Genomic DNA, 19,864 nt, shown 5'->3' with positions numbered 1-19,864 from the left:
TAAAAGTTTCTTGCTTCCAATGCACATTAGTACGCATCCTCAGGCAGAACTGAAGTTTTTCACTAACTCTGCATGCTCCCCAAGTGAGTTTTTTGCTCTCTTTCAGGGGTGCTGTTTGAGTTGGAGGTCACAGATCTCCCATTGCCACAATTACCTTTGTCCTACTTCCCACTGATTTTCTGTGGATTGCAACACTTTACCAGCTTGTCTCCTCTTGCAGCCAGGACTTTCTTACCTGGAGGCTTCTTTCTGTGTAATTTAGATAACAGTGTTCATTATCTGTTACTTTTTCCCCAAGGCTGACTTCCTTAATTAGAAATCCCTTTATTCATCAATTTTAATGACTTCAGAGGGTGGGTCAGCTTGACCTAAACTTTGTGCACATAATTGTTTAATATGTAGTTATAGACTAAATCTTGAGTTCAATAGTTCAGGAGTTTAGGCAACACTAGGTGGTCATCCACAAATGCCTAGCTCCCTGGCCATCAAAGCTTTACACTATTTATACCAGCAAACACTGACATCAGCCTTCATTGCTTTTACAGGTTACCTATGCCTCTCATTATTTAATACTTGTTTACTGTTTGTTAAGCAATTCTCTCACTGCTTATGTTAATTAAGTCTACATGTGCCGTCTCTTACTTCTCCTTGAAGGGGGGGGGGGGTGGGTGGGCGGTGGTGGAGGTGGTGGTCATGATCTTCTCTTGCTGGAAATTCCTTTTTCCCTAGTTGATGCTACTTGTGGTGAACTTTCAGCCACCTGGTTCATCTCGTGGTGGCACTTTCTTTGTTTAAACAACCTGCCGGTGCTCAATGAAGTGCTTAGCAGGGCATTCAAAACCACCTCTGACTTGAACCACCTGTTAACTAATAATTTGTTCTAAAGTCAAACTTCCAACAGTACATGCAATTTTATTAAACGTTCCTTTAGCCATTTGATGTCATAAGCATGAGACTTTCTGTGTTAAACAGTTCTGCAGTTAAACATTTACACGGTTTAATGCTAAGCTGTGAACACGTTACACTGTGCAGGCTGAGAGGAGGCAGCAACTGACCCTACCAACAGCTCATGGCCTGACATGGGTAGTTTGTAGCTGGGTGTAGGGAAAAGTAAATCCTGCGAGCAGAGACGCTGTAGCTAGAGATCAGCTGCAGTTGCCAGGGGGAACTGTTGCTGGGGTGGTGGGGTAGAGAGTGGGTAGGAGAACTGGTTCTCCCATGAATGCAGGAGACACACCTCACCTGTGTGCTGCTAGCACCAGCTGGGATCTTTGAGAACAGGCACTGCTTCCTTTCACTGCTTCCTGCATTTTGTTTGGTTTTTTTTGTAAGCCCTCTCCCCTAAAGTACTGGAGTCCTTTTATCAGTTTCTTCTCTTGGAAACCAAACAGCATACACGAGGCTTGAATTGTCCAGAGAAAATGGAGCGCTAGTGAAATATTGGTAGAAAAGAATTAACCCTGTGGACAGCCCAAGGTACCTACTGTTCTTGTTTCAGATTACCAGCTTTCTGGGAAGAGTGTTGTGATAATTTGTAGCTTATGTTCTTTTTGTCTTGTGCCTGTACAGAATTTATCTTGCTCCCTGCATCAGATTCCTATGCTTTGCCTTAGGAAGAGAGTGGTGAGCCTTTATTGTAGCTGGGGCACTTGTGCTCTTGTAATGCCTGAGTGAACCCCAAGCAGTATTGCCACTGCTGTAGAAATCACATTTCTGATGATAACTGATTTCTTCTGTTACTCAGTTACAACTAACAGGAGTTAATCATTGAAGAGTTTGTTCAACAAAGCCAGGTAAAAGAAATGGTTGATAAAGCTTTTTAAGCCCAAAAAGGGAGAAGTGAAAGTAAAAGGTGAAAGCTTCATGTGTATAGAAATGTTCAAACTACAGAAACAGCTGCTTTCATTTGTGGGACAGGAATGAACTTGCCTGTTGAATACCTGTATTCTGGTGTCAGTTGTAGGTAGGTGTGGCTGTAAAAAGAGTCAGCGAAGAGACAAAGTTCCCTGGCTTTGGGAGAGCTCTGTATTAGTTTTATTTTTATGTACGTATAAACCCTGCCTGCAAGAAACACCTGAAACAACAAGACTCTGAATGTTTTGGCTACTTGTGAAATCAGAAAAGGTAAAAAAACCCCTCAATGTTCTTATAACAACTCTATGGTGTTACAAGTGTGTGTGTGTGGGGGGGTAAGCAATATATGAGTATGTTATGGTAAAACACTGTATTTTTCTTCCCCTTCCTGAGACAATTTTGGATGTTTAGAATGTTGGAACCTCTCTCCTTTGTAAGCATTTCTCAATGACTGAAGTATGGAGCTAGCATTTAAGTCATGGGGGTTTCATTGTGGGGAGGTAGAAAATTAACTCGTTTTCTGCTACAGAAAATGCCTCTTGAAGATTTAGTGGTAAGGTTCTGGAAAGCTAGTATCATTATGGCTAGTATGAGATTTTAGCAGTATCTGGTTAACATGGGTTTTTTAGAACTTTACACATTTGGGTTTTTTGTTTGCTTGTTAATAAAACTTGAAATCCTTGGGCATTTCCAGTGCTCATAAGTGTGTGTGTGCCTGAAATGTGTTGTTGTTTAAGTTAATTTGAAAAGGAATTAATCAGAATCCTTTTTACTAAGGAAGAAATAACTTTTGTTGGACAGGGTTAGGAAAATATTACAGTATGTGTGGCTGTTCTCAAAGTGGGTCACAGGGGAAAGTCCACCGAGCAGAGATCAATCCCACTGCCTGTATGCTAGGGGAGGACTCTGATCAGGGTTCAGGCTGAATAGAGTTCAAAGGTTCAAAGACAATATAGGATGTAGGACAGGTGGTTTGGTCTCTGGGTAACAAGAAAAAGAAAGCATGTGCCTTTTGATGTTCATTCCCTATAGTGGCCGAAGCCAGTGCAGCGTTGCCCCTCCCACTATCTGAGCTGTTCAATATGTCTTGGAAGATGCATGTTAGTGCATTCCCTTGCTCTCAGAAACCCTGGCTGAGCTGCTGCCCTACTGAACCTGTGGTGGTTCTGTATGAAAACTAGAGCATCAGGAGCTGATGTGGCTACAGTGATGTTAATTCTAGTTGTATGCTGTCTGTATAAATAATTTTGTATTGATATTTCACTACAAAGCCTTAGGGCCTGATTTCTTGGTTGTGCCATTTAGGTCTAACGGACAGGAAAAGCATGTTTGTTCAGTACTTTGCAGTGTGACTCTAACGGTCAGCATTCATATGCTTTATGCCTGCAAGACCCCAGACCCACTGAAGGCTTGCCAGAGCCTGCACTTCTCAGGTTTTTCTACAGACCAACAAGCATTTTTCTGAACGCACCACTATGGGAAGATCCAAAGCTGAGATCTGTGCTGAACATGAACACTTTCAGTTAGTAGTCATAGCTCTGTATTTCAGTACGGAGTTATGGAGCATAGCTAGAAGATGTGGGGCAGCCTGCACTGTCCAGGCTTTGCTCTTTGATGCAGCCCTCGGAGGCGCTGCAGAGTACAGATGGAAAAATGTTCTCTCAGAGCACCACTGCCAATTAAATATGACTATTAAATGTGGCAGATCACTCGCTAAGGGAAATTTAGCATTGATTGCAATTTCTGAAATTCTAACATCAAGCACAATATATTGTATCAATCAACTTGGAAGTGATGGACAAATGAGGAAAAAATCCAGTAAAACATGGTGTATACCACTTGCCAATGCAAGGAGAAAAGAAGGTAGATACTGGCAGTTGCTGCTAATGTGGAACAAAATTATATATTGTGTTTGTTTTACACTTGCATCTTTTCTGTCTCAGATTTAATATTTTGGTGCCCCTCTGTTGTTTTTTTTTCTTCCCCTAACAGAAAAGTCAGCATACATAAAATAATCACACTAGCTTTACAAAATAACATGCAAAAATCCTTGGGATGTAAGATTCACATCCACCACAAATACAGTCACACTAGTCAAAATTATTTGTTAGTATTAAAAGAACTGGCTAGCAAGCCTGGCTAAACCTGTGCCCTCTGTAAGTTTGGAATAGTACCTATAGCTCTTCCTTGGGGAGAAGAAAAGGACTAGGTGAAGCTCTTGAAACTCTTTTCAAGCTATTCATGAGGCAATTTCTCTGCTGCGGTACACTGTATTTTAAAAAGCAGGTCTGGGTGGAGGAAGAGTGTGGTCTATCAGTTACAGCAAGATTATTCTTTCTTTGTTGTGCATGAGAACTTCACAGTTCATTGTTATTTAACTGAGAAACAAGAAGATATGATGGGAGAACCTCCTCCTCCTTTGCATTCCTACCCTAGACTTTCATACACACATTTTTGGAAATTCAGCTAATGCCTTTTTGAGCTGGTGGAGAGCAAAGGCTGAAAAGTTCTTTATATCTGCAGTATTTGCAAGTGCAGGCAAGTTTCTCATCTCAGAAAGTCAAATGTTCAGTAATCAGAAAAGTATTTTAGGAAGTAGAAAAATCTGGTTTGACAAGGGACACCTTACACCCTTTTGGAAGTTGCACTTGACCATTTTTCCTTGGTATACTGTTCATGAATGAGGAAGTCTAAGGTTCCCTAGCCCTATAAGAATACTGAGGGTTAACACTTCATTAAAAATAAAGAGCAAGTATCAGTCTGCAAGGGACTACACGGTAATGAGCGAGCCTCAACCATTATGAAAGGTATAGTATTACATAATGACCTTAAGGCCAGAAGTCTGTGCCAAGACTTGCAAACAGAAAACTTGATACCAAGGCCTAGGTTCCTTAATAAGCTGTACAAAGCAAATTATATAATTAGGGCATGTCTTTTACCTGCATTTAAACAGGTTTTCTTCCCTCTTCTTATGTTGTCAGTTTGACATGAGTCTGCTATGAACCAAAGGAGACATGAAGGGACAGAAAATACCATCTCTTCTCCTCTCTTTATTTCACATAGGTACTACACTTTGGGGTAGGTTTTAGCTTTATTGTTTATGAAAAATGATAAAGATGACAATTATTACTCATTTTTCTTATAAGCATTAATTATTTAATTCAAATGCCGTTTATTAATGGTAAAGAATCAATTTGGGGTAATGTAAAACATTCCTGAAGCAATCGATGACTGTGGGGGAAGATGGCTGCATGGATGGCCGTGGCCATCGAGCTCATCGAGCCCCAAAACTGTTCCCTGCCAGTGTTTCTGCTCCGCAGCTTGGCTGGTGGGGTGCGTCGTGTGACTGCCCAGCAGGCAGTAGCTGTCAGTTCGTACTTAAAACGATGTACATTGGTTGACTTTGCACTGAGGAGACTGAGGAAAAGTCATCTGGATTGTCCTGCCGGATGAGCTGGAAAGGGCATTAAAATTTCCAAGAAGGCAGTTGCAGCCGGACACCCTCTACCAGCCTAATAGGTTGCCTGACCTTGGCCGACAAGGTCCGTACAACAATGTTAAATTAATGCAGTCAGTTTTTAAAAAGATTCATTTAATTTTATTTTTCTTTATGCCAGCAAGGCCTAAATTAAATGTTAACAGCAATCAAGTGCTACCACTTTTGTGAATTTATTTTGAGGAATCCACACCTTAATTACCTCTGGGGGCTAGGACGGAGCTCCCCGACGCTGTCTGTGGTGGTGAAGCTGTTTCAAGAAGTTCCGTCCTTCCTGTCAGTTGCACCATCACGTCCTTTTTTCCTGTGATGGTACAACTGCTTGGCACTATGTGAGGGTTGTTTGTAACATGGGTTATTGCAACGTGGCACTATGAACAGTTGAGAGAGTAGCAAGCTGCAGCTCAAAAGATTTTGATGTTGAAGGTGCTTTTAGAAACACATTTGAAGCTGAGGTGGCGGTGTGCTGATTTGAATATGTAGGTGCTTACTCAGGATGTCTGCTTAAACTGATTCTAAATTCAAAGACCAGAGCTCTGTGTTATAATATTGATTAAACTGAATGAAGACCCTTCCTCATGCTACAGAAAAGCTGTGAGAGAGCCATTGGCATGCTCAGTAGGAAAGTGCTGCCTGCCAGAGCGTTTTTTGTTGGGGATAAGGAGGGGCAGAAATATGGTTGTAAACTAGATATAACTTATTAATTTCTACTTATGGAATTTAGATTTCACAGAACAGGAAACAGTAATGGGGGTATTTTCCAAGGATTGCATCCTCCCTTGTCCTTTCCCACCTGGGGATGACAAAGTAATTTACTGGAAGAAAGGGGACAAAAATGTACACAGCTACTACTATCAGAAGGACCAGCTGGAAAGACAAGACCTGGATTACAGACACAGAACACACCTTTTTCATGAGAACATCCCTAGTGGAAACGCATCTTTGAAACTTAGTAACCTGACCTTGACTGATGAGGGCCTTTATAATTGCTATGTGGGAACACAGCAAACTAAAACAGAGGTGGAAGTCACGCTGCGTGTAAGAGGTCAGTAAGATGTCAAAATGCTTTGATCACACTGTTGGAAATGGGGTTACACCAGCAGGTTTTGTTGTGTTATTCCTCACATGGAACCAAAATCCTCCAACCCAATAGAGCACCTTTTGAGCCGGATGGCGTTAGCAAGCATTTCATTTTATCTGGTGAAATGTTGTAACATGAGCTGAAAAATTACAGTGCAGCACTTGTTCTCATAACCTACTGCACTGTGATTTCTAAGGGGTAATTAGGTAGTGTACTTGAGTTTTATAACATTATGTGGCTTCTCAGAACAGTACAGACCCTGGCATTGACAGTAAGTAGTGCCATGCCTTCTTCTGAAGTCAAACACAGATTAATTTTTTTGCTATTATGTTTATTCTCCCCCTTATTTCAAAAGACCAGTCACATCAAGTTAAAAAGGATTTTGAAAGTAGTAGGGTTGATCATTTATTTATTTATTTTATTTATTTATTTTAATCTACAGTTTCCTCTTATTATGCACTGGAATACCAGAAGACAGACAAAGGAAGGATGCTGAAGTGCTATGCCTTTCACACTTACCCAGCACCACATATATCTTGGGTGCAAGGCAATACATCCATCCAAGAAACAGATCAGGAGGAAACCAGGGATGGAGTTCTCTATTCACTTAGAAGTGACCAGAACATTATAAACACAGCTGATCCTTACTACTGCCGTATTCATCTCCCTCATGAAGAGTGGGCTGCTGAATGGAAGATGCAAGGTAGGGAGGAATGGAAGTCTCTTCCTTCATTGTTATTGAATGTCACAGCTGGTTTCAGAGCCAAATTAAATATGCTGTTTTTGCAGTGGGGCAGCATGGATGTGGGATGGTGCAAAATGATGCACCTTCCTCTTTGAAACTCATCTGTTACACTTAACAAGGCAGAATATGTCGAAGAAGTTGAGATAAGAGAGGGTAGCTCACGATTCTGTCAGTTAGCTTTACTGCAAACATTCCTTCCAGATCGGTTTCACATTTCAAGAGATGCCTAATAATCAGACTTCACACTGTATCAAGAAAATAATGAACTCGGACAAAATACATGGAAACCTTAGTGAACCTGCGGGTTACATGAGGGAGGTAAAAGTTTGCCTGCTGATCTCGATGTGTAAGCTCCTTACTCAGTCCATTTGCCATCTTTTGCCAGAGTTTTATCAGTACCGTTTGATGCTTTCATTGCATTTCTCTTTAAGTGCCCACATGGAGTGCTGGGGGTACGTGGGGGTGGGGAGCAGCAAGCACTGTTTGCATGGGAGCAAACAGCAGCTCATTTTGTTAGTTAAGGGAAAATAAGGCTGTGGAATTTCAACTCTACATTTTGTCCTCTTCCTGAATTTCACTGGAAATTCAGTTCAAGTAAACAGCTGGTACTTTTCACCCTCTCCTGTTTCTTAGGAACACTTTTTTTAATTGGATCAAGCGCAATTCCCTTGCGAGATGTGCATGGCTGCTTCCATTGCCCTCGTTTCCCCTGAAAGTGTACACTCTCAGTTTCTAATCCACTGCATATGCTTCAGAACAAGAGTGCAGATTTTAATTTACATACAATAGCTTACAATATGGAAGGTTTCAAGTACAGCATCATAGTAAGCAACAAGTGCAATATAAATGTGTATTTTGTTAATTTATCCTTCCGACCTACAAGAGAAAAAGGTACGTTTCATTGCACTTCTGTTTGAATTTCCCTGCATCTGTCTATCCTCTCAATGGAATATTTTGAAAATATACTGCTTTCCTTTTCTAACAGCAGTGTGGGCTACGGTTTTGTTTTGTCCTCAAGTTTTCAGCCCCACACACAGAAACCAAGCATGGTTATACAGTGTCAAACTAATGCGGTAGTTTCCTCTCCAGCAGAGTGCCAGCCACCGCAGCCTCCTCTGTTTTTCCTTCCTTTGCCGCAAATCCCTGCTGTCAAATTGATAGTTATGCTATGATATGAATTAGTCTTATGTTAGTATTTTATGCATTAGCTATTAGTTCCACTTACCTGCTCTTTCCTTCCCCTTTTTCTTAAAACTATTCATTAATTGTAATTGTTCCACACAGACAGGTACTTAAGTCCACCATAGCTGAAAGTTATTTCTACCTAAATCTTTTTATTCTTTTAATTAAATTATGTTTAACAGTTTTACCTGCACATATAAAACAAAAGGGTATCTGATTTGTTGAATTTTCTCTCTGCTCCCACCATGTGGAATTTCATGCTACTTTACACAGTAATTTAGACTAGGCTGAATCTCTTTTATTAATGAGCCTCCCATTAGAGGAAAAGTAGGAAAACAAAAACAAAATGATTTTCATAAGTATAACTGATTCCAATTAGATGGTTTTAGTTTTTTAGTGTAAGATAGGTTTGCTTTTAAAATCTTCAGGTGCTTCTAGATGTTTGAATGTGATATCAAAATAGTGAAATATGGTTTTATATTTGTCCACAGTAGTATCAGGCTTTTTTAAAAAAATCAGAAAATATCTAAATAACCTTTACAGGATTTTCCAAGAAAATTGCAGAGGATTCTTCAATTATCTGTTTCAGACCCACTGTCTCATGTGGAAGGAAGCAGCGCTACAATTCCTTGTGAACACAGCGATAACATTGCAAACACTGAAGGTTTCAGTGTTGTCTGGACATTAAACAGAAATGCTGTGATTTCAGTCCTGGCCTCCTTCAACGGTACATCTCACTCTTACCAGCCTCGAGTCCAGATTAACCAAAATAACTTTTCACTGGTGTTGTATGATCTTACTGTAGACGACAGTGGAGAATATTTGTGTAATATTTCAACACCTCACTATATAAAACTTACTGTAAGAACTTTGGAAGTTGGTAAGTTGCTACTCTTTCCATTTTGGAGGACGGGGACCAGTGAGGGGAATACAGAGCCAAAGGCTCAATCAGAAATCTGTAAAATATTGAGAAAAATAATCTTGTGTACTTAGTGCTTGTGGCTAGAAGAGATATTTTATTACTGTTGTCCCAGGGGGAAAAAAATGTTACTTAAGATATATTTATTTAATGACTTGCAGTTTCCGTTTTTTCAGTCAGCAGCTTGTTGTGGCAAAGGTCTCAAAATTGGTGGCTACCAACTGCTCTCAGAGCTGAGCGCAAAGGGAAACTCTCAGAATTATGTCCTAAATGCTCCACTGATAGCAAATATGGTCTTTAAAGGTAGCAGGGAGATGGAGGGAAGCCCAAAGATGTGGTATAAATTTGCCTGCAGAAGAAACCTTGTTGAGGAGAACACACAGTTATTTTCAAAGCTTTAATTCTACACAGCAGGCTTTTTTTAGACCTGGGGATACATATGTTTATATCCATGCCTGCATTTTTATGAGCTGTAGTAAATTTCCAGCTGTGGAGTCTTAGTTACAGTTCAGTCAGACAAACGCACTTCCTTGCAGCTCAAATTCCAACATGATCTTCCTTATCCTGTAAACCTAATGTTGTGCTTCTGAGGTAGAAAACATTGAACACCTCCAAGGAGTTACACACTTAACTGATGCTCCTGACTTATATGCACAAGTCTGTCAGTCTCTGTACATTTACTGGAGATGGTCACGTGTAGCTGTCCAGTCCAATAATGATTTGGATCATCCTCTCCAAAATGCCTTTCTCTAGCTGCTCTCTGGTAGGTCTTACAGTTAACCATAGCTGATACAAATACCCTCTTTAGTGACTAAATTACCGTGCTACTCCCAGAATTCTCCTCCTTGTGGACCAGAAATACATTATACAGAACAGAGAAGACACTAGAGAGATTATTTGCTTTCAGCCCATGCTGCCACAAAGATGCTAAACAGAGACAGGAGAGCATAAGGGGACGAGCTAGATTGGTGTGTTGGATAGTGGTCTATAGCACAGCAGTGCTCAGCTATCAGAAAGATTTCCAAGTGTCACTGAAAAGGAGACTTTTAAGTGAGATGAATTTACAATCATTTCAGAGGCCTTCTCCTGTGTAAAGAAAGGTTACAGCTTAAATCCTGCTCTGCCACAGGAACTGACAAGATGTAAGCATAGGTCTGCATGTGGGGACAGAGCCAAGCTAAAGGCAACTATAGAATCATTTAGGTTGGAAAAGACCTTTTAAGATCAGGGAGTCCAACTGTTAACCGAGCTTGTCAAGTCCACCACTAAACCATGACTAGATTGAATCTGTTTTGGCAGTTCTCATTTTCAAACTGTTTGCCAGAGATCCATAGAGAGTTTCCAGAGGAGTGTAGAACTTTGCAGATTCTTTGGATGAGATGCAGCAGTGGAAAGGAAGCGTGAAGTAGAAGAACCATACTTAAAGGAGTGGGTCCTCTGGGTCCGAGTGTTCTTGCGTTGAAATTGGATGGAGTCATGAGATGCTTGGTGCTGTGCAGAAGTTTCTGCTAGACAGGCCCTTATCTCTTGTAGAATCTGTTGTTACTACCCATCTCAGGATCTGCTGCTGCTTGTGCCTGCCTGGATTGCACGGTTGCATCATGAAGTTGGAAGATGTTTTAGATTAAAGTTGCAAAGATCTCACAACAGAGATGAAGAAATCTGTGGGCCAGGCTGGAAAATGCTTCCTGAGTTGTTCTACTGGAAATCAGCAGTACTGTTGATGGCACCAAGCACTGTGCCTGGAGGCAGTGTTTACCATACTGGGCAGCTGATTGTTTTTAAATGGGACTTGTATTAAGAAGCTGTCAAATCATACTACATGAGCACACATGGAATTTTGTATCAGCACATTTAAGTAAAATAACCTGCTTTCAGCTATTCACACTTAAATCATTAAAGTATCACTTTGAAGTCATACGCTATGGGTCAAGTAACTTGAGCATTGTTCAATGAATATTAGTAACATTAAAAAGGAACTGAGACATTCTTCCTAAATCATAGCTTTTAGATTATAAACAAGAGACAAAGTGCAGCTTTGATCTACTTATTGAACAACGGTGAATGTTAATTTATAATATAAAGCATTCCTGTTAAACATTTTGGAATTTGTATTTTTAAAGGAAATTCAGGTAACAGGATAGTTGCACTAGGAGTGATCCCTGCAGTGGTGCTGGTGGCAGGAGTCTGTTTCTGCATCTGGTGCAAGGTATGTACAATCGTTAGGGGATTTATTTTTAAAGGTATTAGTAAGCTTAAATCCAGACCTTGAATGTTTGACCAAAACATAGATTTGATTTTCATGGCTTAAAACATACAAAAAAAGATTGAAAATGTAGGATGGTAAGTCTCAGCATAAATAAATTGTCCTCATTCTTGCTATTTTTTTGTGCCTAGAAGGTCCTCTTTGGTACATCTATGCAACAGTAAGTATTTTGGTTGTAACAATGTTAACATTCCCTTTCATTGACCAGATGCTCTCCTGTGCTTTATAAAAAGATGAAGAAGTTGGTAACCCTCCAAAACACTTTCTGATAACTTGCTTTAAAAACAATGAAACTGGTTAATTTTCTCTCACTTGTGTGTAAGAGCAAAAGAGCCCCAAACCAAAACATGAAGTCCTTCAAACAATTCATATACCTTAGAGCCCAATTCAATTATATCCAATGTCAAAGCTCACCAAAACTTCAGTTTTTCAGTGAAAAGTTATACTGATTGCTTTGTTTAGGAGACTGTTGTAAGTATATGATCCCTGGTCTCATTTCTCTACTCTTCTGTTTACTGGAGTACAGCATCTTCAAGTGGATGCATTTTATTCTCATGCATTCATACAGTGATAGGACAAGGGGTTAATGGTTTTAAGCTGAAAGAGGATAGGTTTCGTTTAGATATTAGGAAGAAGTGCCTTACTGTGAGGGTGGTGAGGCTCTGGAACCATTTGCCCAGAGCAGCTGTGAATGCCCCATCCCTGGAAGTCTTCAAGGCCAGCCTGGTCTAGTGGAAGGTGTCCCTGCCTGTGGCAGGGGTGTGAACGAGATGGGTTTTAACATCCCTCCCAACCCAAATGATTCTATGATTTATAATGGGCAGGCTTTGTCTTACTGAGTGTATTCTGTGTCCTTCCTCTCTGTTTGTGGTGAGTATCCTTAAAAAACTTTAGCTCTTAGTCCTTAGGGTACATCTTTCTGTGTCTGACAGTACAGCCCTATCCATGGAGAGGTATACCTCCAAACTCCCTGGGCCTTAAGATTTTGTCACAGCCTGAATTTGGTAAGCTGCAGGAGCTGTTTTATGATGGTTACCATGAGTTTCAACAAGAACACACCAGAAAGACAACTCTGAAATGATTTGGTCTCAGTCTTCTTTTATTTTTCTCTCACTTAGGCATTCACTTACATGCTTCTTATTAGGTCATTTTAATGCTAACGTGCTTTAGAGATGATAACATACTTTTGAGATGCAGCTGTTTAATGTGAAGAATTTAAGCAAGATTCATTTATCCTGGGACCAGTTAAGACCTTTACATATCGTAATCAGAGGAAGTGGAAGAGTTTACAGGTTAACTCTGGTCTGGTTGCATTGATGGAGGATGAGATGGGAGAAACAAGAATGTTCCTGTACTCTTATGTGGATGTTTATTTTACTTAGCTAATGTTAAAACATAAAATACAGGCTTACCTTTATAGGTGTGTCTTGTTCTGTTCCCACTACAGGATTAATTTTACGCATCAAGAGTTCTTACAAATGTTTTTGTTTTGACCAGAAACGCAGAAGAAGATGAATCATGTATCTTGACACCCTGGAAGAAAATCCTCTGCACACATGGATGCTACTGAGATTGCTGCTGAAGGCAGCAAAGAGTTCCCTCACCTTCCCTATTGAGTCACACTAAGAGCCACATGAGCAACAGTAACAAGCAACTGAACTGACAGAAAAGAAAAAAAAAAAGTCAATTGACACTTGTATTTGAGGAACTTGAGTATCCTAAATGGACAATGAAAAACCTTCCACAGAAGAAGAGGGTGTTGGGTTTTTTTCAGTATGATGGAAAGAAAGGGCTTGCTGTTTTGCACTTAATTTAGTATTTTAATTTCAAGCAAAGACAACTTCCTTGTTTAAAAGTGGAAAAGATCTGAGAGAACACCCTATTTCTGAGCCACAGGCAGTCCTGATGGGATGTGTCCCTCCACAGCATCTCCTATGTCTCTCCTGCAGCTGGCGAGCAGAAGTCCTCTGGCTGGCAGTAGTGGAAGCTTCTGAACTGACTGTTCGTATGAAAAAGTTTTTCTGCTCTCCTACAAAACTCGTACAGACTCTGACTAGCAGGACAGATGGAAGGTGGGTTATCCCAGCTTGAAGGGCTGTCCCCCTGCAGTTTAATCTGTGCTGCTTTAGCAATCTGCACATAAAATACATGAGGCTGTGAGGCATGACAGGATTTGCCCTTGGTTTTGATTTTGTCAGAGATCTGCCAATTAGGATTTGTTCCAACATAATGAAGTGGGCTGTTGGCAAGATGTAATCTTTTATTGATCCCTCAGGCTTGGCAAAGTAGAAACACTAAGAAATGAATGGAATACACTATACAGGTTCTTTGGATTTTCACTTGATGTTTATTTCTGTAAGTGCTTATTTTTTTCTACATCTGCTTTCAGTTCTGCCTGATTATATCAAGCATCTTCTCATATCTGTCAGCTTGGACTGTACTTATTCCTCTTCATGAACCTGAAATGCAATTGAGATAGCATACAACTGTTAAAAATGGAAACACTGAGGAGGTTTTAGAGTAAGTTCACAAGTAAATGACAAAAGCTTCTCTTCACTAATGCTTCTGCTCTGTGGTATTACCAGTTTGTATCTGAATTCTTACTTCAGCTAACAATACAAGGTTTCTTGTCCTCATGCTAAACTGTATCCCCCTTTGATAGCAGAAGACTTCTATACAACCCTGTTTCTATAGATGGTGGTGACTTCTGAATCACACACATTTCCCAGTTTCCAGGAACATGGGCACTAGTAGCAATAGACAAGGTATTTCTAAGGACACACAATTAAAGTAGTCTCTCCAGGGCCTTTCTCTCCCCAAAGGACACGTGTCATGACTTTTGGGACAGCACTTACTGCCTGAACACATTTCCTGGCAGCTACTGCCATTACCGTCACAAGTCCCTTTTTGCAGAGACGATGCTTCTGCAGGTACCATTGAGCTCGTCTTTTGACAGTGCAATATGCTGCTGTAAGCCAGAGCTGGAACTGGTACTGGCAAACTAGTATCTGACTAATAAAAACAGCCATCCACTTTTCTATGACTTGCGTATTTGAGGCAGAAGGAGGTACTAATAAGGTACAGGGAATAAACAGCACTCAACGGTATTTTAAAAAATAAATTACTCTCATGGTTTACCTGTTTCAGTGACTGTGTGATGCCCTAGCTTTATGAGCTTATATGAGTTTGCGTTCTTTTTGTAGGACTGGAGTAATTGAAAGAAACATATGTGAAATTTTTTAGTCCTAGAAGCTGCAAAACTTCTTTTGAGCTTCAGTTACAGTACTGCTTCTGTCATATGCAAATGTGTGAGAGACCAGCTCTTCATGCAGTTTTAATGTAGCTCTGCTCTAGATGGTGGAGCTATAGCCATTTATATTAGTCAAAGGTGACCTTATTAGACCAGTACAAAAGCAGAATCTGGAGTGTTTCCTCCCACAGAATGGTGGATACAGAAGGGAGGGAGGTATTGGGATCAATTTTGAGAAAACCACCAAAATTATACAGAAAGATATTTTTTTCCCCTCTTTCTTCACTCAGGAGCTATCACTCCCATAGAACTTATATGATGTTAAGCATGGCAGTTCATGTTTCACTTGCAAATGGAATAGATAACACTGTAACCAGCTCCTCTTTCTGTCATTCCTACAGGTAACAACCCCAGTTTTACTTGCCCTGGTTACCACAAGGCAAGCAGAGATAAAACCAAAGGTTTGCTTTCAGTTGCAGACCAAGTTCTTGGGTACCTTTTAGTTTCATCAACATTATTCTACTACCATTCTGCTCAAGTGCAAACCACTACAAATAAATTTCTAATTACTAACAAATTCCCAGCACTGATTAGTCACTTAATATTTTCTTTTCATCCAGCTCTTCAAATCAATACAAGTTCATTGAAAGAGCAACGTTAAAATACCTGCTGATCTGCTAGTGCAGTGACCTCAGGCTGTATTACATACACAGAAATCTACACCATCAGAGGGAGAAAAAGGCAGAGGTTTTTATTACCCCTTACAAAGAAACACCCAAAATCACCAGTTCTGGAAAATTCTGGCTGCTGAGCACAGAGGTTAAGTGACAACATCAAGAAGACAGAGAATTCATTCTGCCTAAGCATCACACTGCTGTCCTAAAGGCTTACCTTAATGTTAAAATATAGGATAGACTGAAAATAAAAAATGTAGTAAACAAGAATTGGTTCTTGTCCATGCTACTTTAAGAGATGTAACAGATCTTCCTGCATACAGAGCATCCACTGCTGGGTGTTGAACAGTCACATTTACCCCATGCGGTATAACCGTACCTTTTTCATGCCAATATCTCTTGACTTGCTCCTCAGCTTATTAACTTGAGATTCAGCTATTTCAGCCCTTTCTTCAGCATCATCCAGATCATGTTGCTGTTTTCTGTACTTCGAAAGGTACAGATTGGCTTGAGCTTCCTGGTGAGAGAAAACAGTGCAGCTGATTTCCTCCTGTCCATGTGAAGCAAAGCTTTCCCTTTCAAGGGGGATGGCAAGTGCGCAGTGTGACTAGGTAACTGCTGTAGGGGAACCACTTGTCTCCTGGAGAGCTGAGATCGTTGTTTTATAGGGTTGATCTTTCCAGTGGCACTCTCCATGTTAAGCGAACTGGGAGGCTCTCGACATGCCTTCAGAGGGACTAGGAGGAAAAAAGTCTTTCCTGTTCCTTCCCTTTCCCCCATTCCCTTGCAAATTATACTGCAGTCTTAAGATAAAACTGAATACCTTCTCTGTATAATCAACATAATCGACACATATGCTCCATATTTTATATATATTATTGATAAACTTATACATACAGGGTTTATATGTATATAAGTACAAATATTAATACACCCAAGAGGTGTATTTGTACTAAAAGCTTCTATGGATTAAAGATTGTGGGATTAGAACAATACGTTTCTCAAAGGTAAAAAGGCTCAAGTAATTACTTACAGCTTCCTCTGCTTGGTGCTTGTAGCTCTTCACTTTTAATTGTAGTTTGTCAATCAGATCCTGCATCCTGGCCAGGTTCTTCTTATCTTCCTCCGACTGCATCAGAACAACATTAATTGGGTTGATAGTGCAAAAAGACCTAATAGTTCAAACTAAAAATGAGCCATATTGTGATCGCCCCGTGTATAGATGAGTAAAATTTCTATAGGTTGATTGAAAGCCTGGAAGTTGAGAATTAAAAGAGACTACCCTCCCCATTTATATGTATATAAATATAGATACCTATAAACACACATATATATATATATGCACACACTTTCAGGGGTGTACAGAAACATACAGAGTTCCTCACGTAGGGGTGAGGCGCATTCTTGTCATTATTTAGTGAAACACGCATGGGCAGACCTAGAAATATGTAATTTGCATATTTTAAAGTCTGGTTTGGAGGCATTTTTGGTAAAAGGAGCCAGGTTTAAGTTGTCACACTCCACAAGCAGAAGGACCAGCTAATTCTGCCCACACACTGTATTCTAAGAAAACAACCTTCAGCCTCTGCATCCAAAAGACAAAGTAAAACAGCAGGTAGGAGGCTAAATAATCTCCTAAAGCAGATGGATGGGATTAGCTTCTTAAGAATGCTGTTGAAAGCAAAAGGATCAGTGTTCTGTGCTGAAGACCTTTTCTGAAAGGCTAAAAGCAGCCGCTGCTAGCGAACCTGCGGGAGGCTGGAGCCTGGACCTTGCTGCTCAGCAATGGGTGTCAGAGCCCTGGGACCAGCCAGCCCTCCACTGAGTGATGCGTTGGAGTCAGCTGGATCCTTCTGGCTCTTTTTAGCAACCAGCACAGCTAAGAGACAGCTGGGCTCTTTCTTCACCTGCAGTGTGAGTAGTCATCTAAGCCTGCTCCATATTAATACTGTGCTAAAACTGTCCAACTCCCAGCAACAGAGGCTTTCAAACATCAGTCACCATGACTCAGGCAAGATGATGGTAGCCCTAGGGAGATGTTCCTCATGTCCCTAAAGCTTTCTACAGTTGGAAAGCTCCGGGTAATGCCATCTTTCATCCTTCACTGAAACGCTGAGGTAACTTACGACACTGGGAGAACACATTTCTTTCCAGTGACCTGCCGGTTACTGCAGGCCTCAGCCTACCTGGTAAGTCAGCTCTTTTATCCGCCTCTCAAATTTACGGGCTCCTTTTTGGGCATCTGAATTGCGACGGAGTTCAGTCTCAAGTTCATTCTCCAGCTCACGAACCTGCAAAAAAAGGAAGACCCCTTGCCATTATGCTACATATATATAAAGCAGCAGATAATTCAGTTCACAGTTCAAGAAATGCTAATTTTCTCAGCACCTCCGTGGAGTCAAATTTCAGGAACAGATCAAAATACCACTTTCCATTCTGCTTTTTCATACATGTGTTTAAATTGCACCAGCAGAAACAGGTGTAGATGTATACGAAGACCAAAAATGTTTAACTGAAGCAAACATTGGAAAGGTTTTTGCTGGGCTTAGATGGCGTGGTTCTTTTTTTTTTTTTTTTTTTTATCAAGGGCTTGGTCATTTCCTGTGCTACAACAGCTCATCGTAGCTGGATGATGAAGAGGAAGCATGCCTCCAGGAACTGCTCCCCTGCATTTTGTGAAAGAGGGGAAAGTGTTCCTGGTATCCCTTACTGGCCTCTATGAGCTTATCAGGCAGCCCGAGGGTACCTGCCTGGTCCCTGTTCTGTAAGCAGGAGACATTGGTCCGAAGTTGGATCCCAAACTTACCCTGGACTCCAGTTTCTGGATCTGTTTCTTGCCACCTTTCAGGGCTATTTGTTCTGCTTCATCCAGTCGCTTCTGGAGGTCTTTAATGGTTTGCTCCATGTTCTTCTTCATTCTCTCTAAGTGAGCACTAGTATCCTGCTCCTTTTTAAGCTCCTCTGCCATCATCGCTGCCTGAAAAACAGCCACGTTTTACAGCAGCGCTCTTATGCTCTTAGATTATGTCTCAGAAGAAGTGGCAGAAGATCGATCTCGGATTACCCCCTATTTGGATCATTCACTGTACCCAAAGCTCCAGAGAGTATCTTGTGTATGCAAATCTTGCCTGGACAGAGAAAACCCAAGGACAGAATAACCTTGAAGGCCTTTTTTCCCCCTCTCTGTTCTAACCTGTGATTTAAGATTTCCCCCTCTCCTCTCCTTATTTTTTTTTTTTTTTAGTATCTGTGCTATATAATTTCCTGATTTATAATGCCTTCAAGTAAGCCTGTGCCACTTACTACAAACATTTTGTGTAGAACTTATCTAAAATCTAATCTTGGTGTTTGGAGCTCTAGAAAGGTGGTAGCTTAAAACAGCTGGCACACCAATTTCCCTGCACAGCGGCAGACGAGGGCTGCCTGAGCGGTGGAACAGCAGAGCGGTTTCTGCAGCCTGTGCTGGGATGGAAAGCTCAACCTCAACATCTTACATAGTCCCTGGCCGTTCTGTAAGACAGGTAACAAGGGTGCCAGTTAGCTCATCCCTTTAATGCTTGTGCCTGCCACCAAGAGCCATTTACAGATTTTTGTACCCATCACTGAGCAGTCATCAGAAGACAGCAGGCACTGCAATCCAGGCTGGAGCGGAATCAAGGACAATCAGCATTCTCCTCTCTGGCAGCAGAAATAGTGCTGTCAGCTGCGAAGCAGTAAAGACCATGGTACAGGACTGGCTTTGTCCAGGCTCTCCAGACACACAGAACTCACAGAAACCTCCAGTTCTAGCTTTCATTGTATCTATCGGTATGATGTGGTACATCAGCTGAACTGATAGATATATATATAGATCTATAAGTCAAGATATGGATTTCTCCAGGTCTGTGGGAAATGAAACGATACTTGCCCAAATTATGTCTTCCTTAGAGGGGGGATGCACTCTGTCTCCCCTCCTGGGGTCTTAGGCCTCATGTTTTTCCAAGAGACACCTGGTTCTGGAGTACCTTGTTTGGGATTCAGTAACTGTGTTTCTCACATCAGACTCTCTGTGCACTGGGAGACCAGTTAGTGCTAGTTCAGTCTGAACTGGTTTAGCCTATCCAGGTGAATGATTTACCTGATTCAAGGGTGATGTGACCTGAGACTTTGAGGGTTAGTGGAAACTGCAGTCTTGGGGCAAAATACCCCAACAGAACAACAAAACCTAAAAATCAGGAAAAAGTCTTTCCTTGCTTTTTACCTCTAGAGCCGGTTTTATTTTGTAGTTTCTTTCATCAGTTACCTCCAGATAACTGTGGAGTGCTTTGGCTGTGTGAGCTTTGTAACAAGCACAGAAATGGTCACCTGGGAAATACTTTCTTGGCTGTCTTGAGACGTTGCGGTACTGAAAAGAAGTG

General features: G+C 40.9%; 2 protein-coding genes across 8 annotated transcripts in view; one reads left to right on the top strand and one right to left on the bottom strand.

The window, feature by feature from the left end:
- The first annotated feature begins 1,769 nt into the window (after nt 1-1,769).
- HHLA2 (HHLA2 member of B7 family) lies at nt 1,770-14,103 on the top strand. 7 transcript variants are annotated; one of them, XM_056327470.1, is made up of 7 exons: nt 1,773-2,124; nt 4,836-4,932; nt 6,075-6,395; nt 6,874-7,134; nt 8,948-9,238; nt 11,401-11,486; nt 12,991-14,103. In XM_056327470.1, exons 2-7 carry the CDS (start codon nt 4,869-4,871, stop codon nt 12,994-12,996), a joined length of 1,029 nt encoding a protein of 342 aa, XP_056183445.1. In that variant the 5' UTR covers nt 1,773-2,124; nt 4,836-4,868; the 3' UTR covers nt 12,997-14,103. The 7 variants fall into 7 exon arrangements, with proteins under 7 accessions (XP_056183447.1, XP_056183443.1, XP_056183450.1 ...); XM_056327474.1 differs by having other exon boundaries at nt 1,774-2,124; nt 8,948-9,085; nt 13,041-14,103; XM_056327469.1 differs by having other exon boundaries at nt 1,774-2,124; nt 13,041-14,103.
- MYH15 (myosin heavy chain 15) overlaps nt 13,868-19,864 on the bottom strand; it is a 69,844-nt gene continuing 63,847 nt past the window's right edge. Inside the window, exons 44-48 of the mRNA XM_056327465.1 lie at nt 18,274-18,444; nt 17,654-17,758; nt 16,501-16,596; nt 15,847-15,984; nt 13,868-14,002 (exon numbers count right to left, since the gene is read on the bottom strand). Of these exons, the coding sequence (XP_056183440.1) occupies nt 13,985-14,002; nt 15,847-15,984; nt 16,501-16,596; nt 17,654-17,758; nt 18,274-18,444 (528 nt within the window). The 3' untranslated portion in view covers nt 13,868-13,984. The remainder of the gene's footprint in view (nt 14,003-15,846; nt 15,985-16,500; nt 16,597-17,653; nt 17,759-18,273; nt 18,445-19,864) is intronic.

The sequence above is a fragment of the Falco biarmicus genome, chromosome 2, assembly GCF_023638135.1.
Source record: "Falco biarmicus isolate bFalBia1 chromosome 2, bFalBia1.pri, whole genome shotgun sequence".
NCBI classification, from domain to species: Eukaryota; Metazoa; Chordata; class Aves; order Falconiformes; family Falconidae; genus Falco; species Falco biarmicus.
This window is presented reverse-complemented; position numbering and strand designations above follow the sequence as displayed.

Bases quoted from the DNA above. Each gene is read 5' to 3' on its own strand.
- HHLA2 (XM_056327468.1), top strand. From the start codon at position 4,869: ATGAAGGGACAGAAAATACCATCTCTTCTCCTCTCTTTATTTCACATA. The intron at 4,933-6,074 runs GTAGGTTTTAGC...TATGGAATTTAG, and splicing joins CATAGGTACTACACTTTGGG to ATTTCACAGAACAGGAAACA. The intron at 6,396-6,873 runs GTCAGTAAGATG...TTTAATCTACAG, and splicing joins AGTCACGCTGCGTGTAAGAG to TTTCCTCTTATTATGCACTG.